This window comes from Lepidochelys kempii, chromosome 8 (assembly GCF_965140285.1).
Source record: "Lepidochelys kempii isolate rLepKem1 chromosome 8, rLepKem1.hap1, whole genome shotgun sequence".
Classification (NCBI taxonomy): domain Eukaryota; kingdom Metazoa; phylum Chordata; order Testudines; family Cheloniidae; genus Lepidochelys; species Lepidochelys kempii.
This window is the reverse complement of record NC_136387.1, coordinates 23,557,497-23,566,648: the sequence shown is the minus strand read 5'-3', so window position 1 is coordinate 23,566,648 and position 9,152 is coordinate 23,557,497. Positions and strand designations below refer to the sequence as shown.

General features: G+C 45.3%; 1 protein-coding gene across 2 annotated transcripts; it reads left to right on the top strand.

The window, feature by feature from the left end:
* The first annotated feature begins 311 nt into the window (after positions 1–311).
* C1QTNF2 (C1q and TNF related 2) lies at positions 312–3,995 on the top strand. 2 transcript variants are annotated; one of them, XM_078854170.1, is made up of 3 exons: positions 312–555; positions 2,694–2,711; positions 2,781–3,995. In XM_078854170.1, exons 1-3 carry the CDS (start codon positions 312–314, stop codon positions 3,170–3,172), a joined length of 654 nt encoding a protein of 217 aa, XP_078710296.1. In that variant the 3' UTR covers positions 3,173–3,995. The 2 variants fall into 2 exon arrangements, with proteins under 2 accessions (XP_078710296.1, XP_073214270.1); XM_073358169.2 differs by having other exon boundaries at positions 2,559–3,995.
* Positions 3,996–9,152: the final 5,157 nt, after the last annotated feature.

The window sequence follows — 9,152 nt, the reverse complement described above, 5'->3', positions numbered from 1 at the left end:
AGAGATCATAAGAGAACGAGAGGGGTTAAGCCAGGGGTATTCTCAATGAGGGAAAGAGGAAAGTGGATGTGTAGGTAAGGATGAAAATGCAACTGTCCAATATAGAGGATCCCAGATTCAAATGGGGTGGTTCACTTGACTCCTCCAGCCACCAAAACAATACAACTAGCCCCAATTTTTGAAGGGGACCTGAAACACTCCCTCTCCGCCTCCCCCCATCCCAAGGTAGGGTAGGGATACTTTTGTGTGTATACTGGCCTGCCATGGTACATGTCAGTAAATCCCTTTGTTTCATTATGACAGGTTTCACCATGATCTCTGTGGTTCTGCTCATCTGGACCGTGCCTTGTGTAGCTAATCAGCTTCTCAGTGGCTTTGTTAAAGGAGAATTTCAGAAAGGTTCCCACCAGCTCATATGCAGCATGCCAGGGCCACAGGGCCCTCCTGGTCCCCCTGGAGCACCAGGGTCTCCAGGAACAATTGGGCGAATGGGGTTTCCAGGAAAGGATGGAAAAGATGGTGAGGACGGGGAGAAAGGAGAGCATGGAGAGGAAGGTAAGAGGGAACTGCCTCTTAGAGATTTGTTAACACTTCAGATTATCCTGGTGAAGAGTAGAGGTTCAGAAAATACAGAGAGATCCAAAGCAGCTGCTCCCAAACATAGGTGCTGAGCATATAGTGGGGGTGCTGAGAGCCTTTGAACCAAACTGTAAACCTTCTATACGATGGAAACCACTTCAAGCGATGGGGTGCTGCCACACCCCCAGCAGCCCTAGTTCCAGCACCTATGCTCTCAAACCCATACTTGGGCCATTGTCCCAGTTCTGGGTTTCACCTGAAGTTTCTCGCCTGTCATGCAACTGTCTTGTCTAGCAGTTCCAGCCCTGCTCCCAGCTCAGTCTCACATCTAGCAGCCCCCAGAAATGGGGCCCAGGACTGACACGAATTCGGTACTATCTTTCTGTACTCAGAGACAGGGTAATTCAGGCATTCCTGCCTAAAGCAATCAAAGCTGATCACAGTGAAGGTGGAAGTAATTCTATGTTACATACAGATGATCTGATTCCGCAGGTTCTGAGCAAATCAAATGGAGGCACAGATAAACCTGTGATTGAATTAAGTGAGGTACCCTGTTCCAAACCGGTCATGTTAAACAACTGGTGGAATTTTATTTCACACTAATTAATTCTCAGTAATTTAGATCCATGATTCTTTTCTTTCATGCCTACCTAGAAAGTCCTCGGTGACATCTCTTATCGCTGACCCTTCCCCAAGTGAGATTTTGCTATGTTATCTCATAGCTTGTTATTACTCCAACATAGCCAAGTGGCTGCAGGAGCATTTCATTTTTGTAAAGTCTTCTCTTCATGAGACAGCATGTTTAGTGGTTGGAGAGGAAGGATGGGCCAGTGTTTAAGGGGCTCACGTGGGACTCAGGACTATATTCATTTCCCTGCTCTGCCAGACTTCCTCTGTGACCTTGGGCAAGTCACCTAGCCTTGCTCTGCCTCAGTTCCTCATCTGTAAAATGGGGATAATAGCAGTGCCCTACCTCACAGGTGTGCTGTGAGGATCAATACATTCGACTGCAAGGTATTCAGATATTATGGTAATGAAGGCCAGATTCTTGTCTCTCACTGTCACCTTCATGACTTCCTTTTGCTTCTTACACCACATCGCAAATCCTGTCTTAAAATTAGGCTCTGCTCTCTCACATTATCTGCTCAGCAGGACCCTTCTCATAGAATCATAGAAATGTAGGGCTGGAAGGGACCTCAAAAAGTCATCAAGTCCAGCCCCCCTATGCTGCGGCAGGACCATCCCTGATAATGGTTTGTCCAACCTGTTCTTAAAAACCTCTACTGATGGGGATTCTGCAGCCTCCCTTGGAAGCGTATTCCAGAGCTTAACTACCCTGAGAGTTAGAAAGTAACCCTGAAAGTCATCTAGTCCTGCACTGAGGCAGGACCAAGTATACCTAGACCGTCCCTGACAGGTGTTTGGAGGTTTACATCCTGCTTCTTTGAACAAATGTCTATAGCACAGAAACTCCCATCACAGTCAGGATTAACTGGCAGTTTCAGCAGAGATGCCAAGGGCAAACGGACATGTGAACTGAACTCTCTTCCTGCTCCTCCAGGTGGTCCCTGCAACTGAGGATCGAGGCACCAAGAGAGGATGGTGGGGGGCGGGGGAGAAACTTGCACTATTTCTGTCTGTGTTGTCCATGGATAAATGGAGGAAGTCACTTTCTAACATTGTCAGGCTCACTCTGCACCCTTCCAGCATGTGTTGCAAAATGCAAGCAGGACAGAGGTTCCTTTGTTATAATGTCTTTTCTAACACAAACATTCATAATGTACGTGTTAGAAAAGACAACATGATTGTCATCTCAGGACCCATCCAGCCCCAGGTATTGTTTCATTAAAATCGCCTGTAGATGGAGATCCTGGCTGGTTTCTTCCCATACGATAATTTCATGTTATAATGATAACACCACCCTCACACCTGATCACATTTTTCACTAAAAACCTCACTGAAGGCAATTTGTCTTCTAGGTCCCCAAGGCAGAACCGGAAACCCAGGCAAACCAGGACCAAAGGGGAAAGCAGGCGCCATAGGCAAAGCAGGACCACGAGGTCCAAAGGGCATTAAGGGGAATCATGGGAATAATGGAGTGCAAGGAAAGAAAGGACCCAAAGGGAAAAAGGGTGACACTGGGATGCCAGGACCATGCAGCTGTGACACCAAAAAGGCCAAATCTGCCTTTTCCGTCGCAGTCACCAAAAGCTACCCGAGAGAGAGGCTGCCCATCAAATTTGACAAGATCCTTATGAATGAAGGAGAGCACTACAATGCTTCCAGTGGGAAATTTATATGCAGCATTCCTGGTATTTACTACTTCACTTACGACATCACTTTGGCCAATAAACACTTGGCCATTGGGTTGGTCCACAACGGGCAATACCGAATAAAGACTTTTGATGCCAATACTGGTAACCATGATGTGGCCTCTGGATCAACCATTATTGCCCTGAAGCAGGATGATGAGGTGTGGTTGCAGATCTTCTACTCGGAACAAAACGGGCTCTTTTATGATCCCTACTGGACAGACAGTTTATTCACCGGCTTTCTTATATATGCTGACCAGGATTATCTCAATGAAATATAAGAAGAGACTGTCAAAAAATAGGAAGCGAGTTTGGGAGCTTATACAAGCAAAGTACAGCTCTAAGTGCGTACGTGTGGGATAATCATAGGACTCTGCATTCTTAGAGCTGTAACGCTGCATTGGCTAGTTGGAAGTCTCCCATACCATTAAAGCATTGTATTTGAATGTCATTTAAGTTTTAGCACAAGCTCTTTAGTTGCTGTGCTTTCCTAGAACCTTTACCTAGTTATAAAGGGAAGATACTCAGCATACAGTTTACTTGGAGGTGGGGAGCAATTATCACTTGGTTGATATCAGGTGTTTCCCACCAGGATTGTCCTTTTATTGGGTTTGTACAGCCCATAGCATAATGGGCTCCGAGGTGCTACAGTAATACAAATAGAGTTAGGCTCAGTCGGACCACTTTAAAGTACCCTTAATGATTGTTTTTTACAGTCCTTGAAGTTGTCTGTTATATTTTCCTTTACCAAGCAGATACGCTGTGGTCAGATTACTATAACTTTAACACCAATGCAGAATCTATATCTATTTTTTTTAAATTACAAAAAATGAGCCAAAACATCCATTTCCTGCAGCCTCATATCGGAAGCACTGTTATAGACAATATCTATCCCTCTGCGGAAAGGATCTTCATTAATGCAAAGTCAAAGTTCAGTAACCACTAAAGAGTCAGGCAGTTCTCTGTTAAGATTCTAACAGCAGTTTCGTAAGTGCATTATCAATGGGCAAAGCGGTCTGGCCAAAATAGCACTGGTACAAAGACCTCATCTTAGCCCCTTCATAGTCAATGGTACAGCTTCCTGTAAGATGCTGGCTGCTCTCCACTCCCATTCAATGGGAATTAATGGCACTCAGTACCTTTCAGAATGCATCCAATATTCACAAAATCAGATTTTAAGAGAGACCTGAACTGGAATCCTGGATCTGATTCCACACAAGTTTTGGTAAAGTTGGTATCTGGATCTGGACCCAAGTGTCACATCTCAGGACTGCATGGGCCAAATGGCCCAGTGAGATTCTGATCCAAATCTGGCATTTGGGCTCATGCCTCAAGCTGAGGACAAACTTTTATTCCATGAACTGTTGTGTGAACTTCTCTCCCTAGCTTTTGCTGTGCAGGATCTGTGTGCTGCTGCTAAGGCTCTTTTCTAGGGCTTTAATGCATACACACATATCCAATTCCTAAGTATGGTGACCCACTGCTACAAGATATTTGTTTTCAGCGTACTATGGTAAAACATTACTGATGTTCTGGAATCAGCCACATTCAGCTTTGTATTGGTGATAAAAAGGTCAAGAGTTATAACATATTTTTTAGCATTCTTCCTTTATCTATAAGCCTATCAGCTGGTGATAACAGAGGTATGGTTCTCTAACGTTAGAAGGACTGTAGCAGAGTCCAAAGCAATCCTGCTATAAAGCTGCTGCAATCTGGCTCTGAGCCCCAGAAATGTCTATTACAAACTCCCCTTTGTAAAACACTCCTAACATAGATATCTATCTTGACAGCCAAATAAGAGAAACCCTTCACCTTTTTCCCATTAAACGTTGGCCAAATTCTTTTCTCAGATATGTACTCATGTCTCCCCAGTCATTTCTTTAGTCTCCTTTATTCTATCACTTTAGGTGAAAATTTACATGAAGTTCCAGTTCTTTTAATTTACATTCATTGAAAGGAAATCCCACAAGGCTGGAAACATGTTTATGTTACTTTTAGAAGTCGGAATATTTGCATGACTATTAACTACAGTAACTGTGCTGTCTCTTGCAAGACCATTAAATTGCTTTTTAAAAACATAAAACTGAATTCAAATACTGCTGGAATTATCTTGGTTTTATAATAAAGTCTTCCAGTTAGAAAGTATCTCTGGACTGGTGTGCAGCTTGAATCACTGAACCAGACTCACTGACCATAGGCAATCGGATCCCCCGAGTGGAGAACAAGAAGAAGAGGAGACCTGGAAGGAAGGGGGAATACCGACTCCACAGCACACGCCCCCTTTTCCTTGGTCTCTTCCACCTGGCTGGAGCCTTGCAAAAAAATAAAATGAAGCAGAGGAGGGTTTAGCATTTTCTCCTCCACACCCAGTCGAATTCCCATAGGAAAAGCCGTTTGCCTGAAGCAAGCACCTATTCCTGTAGGCTGCCTTCCACACTTGCTGCTGTACACTCATTGAGGGGACTGTGCCAATGGTAGCACTTTATTTCAGGGCACACAGAGGCCTGGGTATTTTGGGCGATCTATACGTTGAGGTGGTTGAACCTCTTGCCCATTCTCCAGTAGGAGGCAGAGGGAGGGTTCCCTCAGCAGAAGAGAAAGCAGGAAACTCTGCAAGTGAAAACTCAGTTTTCGATTCTCTATGCAGGAATTCTCGTGAGGCAGGAGAACACAGCTTCATATTTCCCCCCGGGACTTATCACTTAAAGGGCCAGTGTACTCATATTTTCAGTGGGTGCCCAAATAATTTTCGCTTCTCAAGCGCCGTTCATCTGCGATCTTGCAGTGCTTTACAGGCACTAATTATTTAAGCCTTAACACTGCTGTGAGGTAGGAGGTATTATGTTTAATGTGGGGGAGACTAAGACATGGAGAGAGAAAGTGATTAGATCAAGGTCATACACAATCTAAGAATTAGCTTCCAGTCCCCAGCTCTCATCTCAAAACAACAGTGACTCTGCCTGGGACATCTCATACATACCTATCTCTACATCTTTTGGCATGGAAGAGATGGGAGATTACCTGTAAGGTACTTCATTATTTTTTCTCTAATAAAATGAGAAAAATGAATGCAAATATTTAGATCAGGCTCTCCAAGTGCAACTGATCTATAACAGGGATCGGCAAACTTTGGCACTCAACCCACCAGGGTAAGCCCCCGGCGGGCCAGGCCAGTTTGTTTACCTACTGCGTCCACAGGTTCGGCCGATCTCAACTCCCACTGGCCGCGGTTCACTGCTCCAAGCCAAGGGGGGCTGCGGGACGTGGCGCGGGCCAAGGGATGTGCTAGCCGCCGCTTTCCACAGCCCCCGTTGGCCTGGGACGGCAAACCACGACCAGTGGGAGCTGCAATCAGCCAAACCTGAGGACATGGCAGGTAAACAAACCAGCCCGGCCCATCAGGGGGCTTACCCTGGCGGGCCACGTGCAAAAGGTTGCCAATCCCTGATCTATAATGAAAGACAGATCAATGGCATTAGTACAGTACTCTAGGTTTTGCTTTCAACTTTAAGAACAAATTTGAGCTCCCATGTTCTCATCCAAGGAATGGGAGCAGGAGTTCTTTCTTTCAAATAGCACAGAATCATGTTTCAATAACAATTCCATGCCCCCCAGTTCAGGTCTGCAGGCCTTCGTAGATACCAAAGGTTCTCAAACTGTGGTCCATGGACCTCCAGTAGTCCACGAGCTCCATTAAGGTGGTCCGTGGATAGTTCCCTCTAAGGTGCATGCCTGGGTGGCTGCACATGAGAGAATGAAGGGCCACCCACCTAATTAGTGGAGCCACACAGGTTAGCGTGTCTGGCTCAACAAGGCAGGGTTCTGGAGTCCCAAGCTGGCAGGGAAAATGGGCTCAGAGGTCATTTCAGCACATTAGGGGACACTCCCAAGGGGATCTCTCTGACTGAACCCGTCACAGCAACTTTCCCCATCTCCAGGGCTGTGGCTGCAGGGGAAGAGACCTCCTTCCTTCCCAGCCTCAGCTCTGTGGAAGGGGAAAGACTCCCCACCTTCCCAGCCCCAGCTTGACGGCTGCCATGGTGGGGAAGAGAGGGCACATCCATCGCTTTAGAAAGGTGAGACTACTGATATTAAAATATGAGTTGTGTGCTTTTATTTGTAGAACAAAAAACATTTATTATTAAGTTTTTTTTATATAGTGCTTTTATCCAAAGCACTTTACAATAGTTAGCTAACAGTACAAACAACATTTGGAAAGATCATGAAATGGTCCGCCGAGACCCTCAGAAATTTTCAAGTGGTCCATGAAAAAAAATGTTTGAGAACCACTGCTATATACCACAGAGAAGTTATTTCCAGGGCTTGTTTGAATGACATAAGCCACAGCTCAATGAACTTAAGGCAAGTACGGAACTTGGAGAGTTACAGAAGGGAAGTGGAAAACCCAGAAACTAGCCAAATGAAGACGGCAAAATGGGAGAAATTATCTATTCACACAGGAGGAAATTCACCCCTTGGCTGAGGGTCCACCAAAAGCCTTTGAACCATTAATTGTTTCTGTGAAATGTTCCTGAGACAGACAGACGCATGCACTTCAGTGTTGTATTGGTCTTGTGTGGTTTCCTCTTAACAGGGAGAATTTTACCTACAATGGCTTAAACATGATCATACTATCTCACCTGTTGAAAAAACTTATTTACAAAGCTTGTCACAGGGGATTCAGACACACAGAAAAACCAACAGGCAGCAGCATTTAATAAGGAGTGGCTGCTGACCAGGGGTGTTCTTCCCCCCCTCACTTTCCACCTGTCACTGGGCGTGGAGAGGCAGTTGGCATAGTGGCAAAGGTACCTGCAGCAATGCCAACCCCCATTATTTCAAAAGGCATGAGCCAGGCCAAATAATAAATGAAGCCTGAGATTTGCAATGCCATCTCTTGATTTTGGCCACTGGGCCTTTAAGAAAAAACACCAAATATCATGAGAGACACATAAAAATCACAAGAGTTGGCAGTGCTGCATCTGTTAGAGATGTCCCTCCCTCCAGTCTTCTGAATTGAGTTCTGGGGTGGATGAGGGTCCTGCTTTTATGTTGTCACTGGGGGAAAGGAGTTGGAGAGGGAGTTGTAACCCTTGCCTCCATCCATGTCAGTTACTCTGATCAACTTTTGCCTCCATAAGGATCTGTTCTCGCCTGATGAAAGTCTCATCTGGTTCACTATTATCCGCTCCATAGTTTCCCTAGTCCTGGCTGCTAATGCTGTATGCACTGCTTCCTGGTCTGACAGAGCCAGAAGAGTACCCAGAAGTCACCTACTACAGGACAGGCCCAACAAAGAAGGTAACAGAACGCCACTAGCCATCACCTTCAGCCCCCAATTAAAACCTCTCCAGCGCATCATCAGGGATCTACAACCCTATCTTGAAGGATGATCCATCACTCTCACAGACCTTGAGGGACAGGCCAGGCCTCGCTTACAGACAGCCCCCCAACCTGAAGCAAATACTCATCAGCAACTACGCACCACATAACAAAAAAACTAACCCAGGAACCAAACCCTGCAACAAAGCCCGTTGACAACTCTGTCCACATATCTATTCAAGGGACACCATCATAGGACCTAACCACATCAGCCACATCATCAGGGGCTCATTCACCTGCACATCTACCAATGTGATATATGCCATCATGTGCCAGCAATGCCCCTCTGCCATGTACATTGGCCAAACTGGACAGTCTCTACACAAAAGAATAAAATGGACACAAATCTGACATCAGGAATCATAACATTCAAAAACCAGTAGCAGAACACTTCTGTCTCCCTGATCACTCAATAAGAGACCTAAAAGTGGCAATTCTTCAACAAAAAAAACTTCAAAAAACAGACTCCAACGTGAAACTACAGAACTGGAATTAATTTGCAAAATGGACACCATCAGATTAGGCCTGAATAAAGACTGGGAGTGGTTGGGTCATTGTAAAACCTAAACCTAATTTGCCCAATATTAATGTCCCCCTACTCTTACTCACACCTTCTTATCAACTCTCTGAAATGGGCCACTCATTACCACCACAAAAGTTATTTTTCCTCCCTTGGTATCCTGCTGTCAATTGAATTGTCTTGTTAGACTAACCTCACACTTGGTAAGGCAATTCACATCTGGTGACCACAGTAGGGTCACCAGAGAAACTCCTCTTCTCAGACAGCTTTGGCTTCAACTTTCTCCTCCCGCCATATCCTAGTGCCTATCAGCAACACACAGAGGGCAAAGGTAGGGAATACCTGGACCCAGAGTTGCC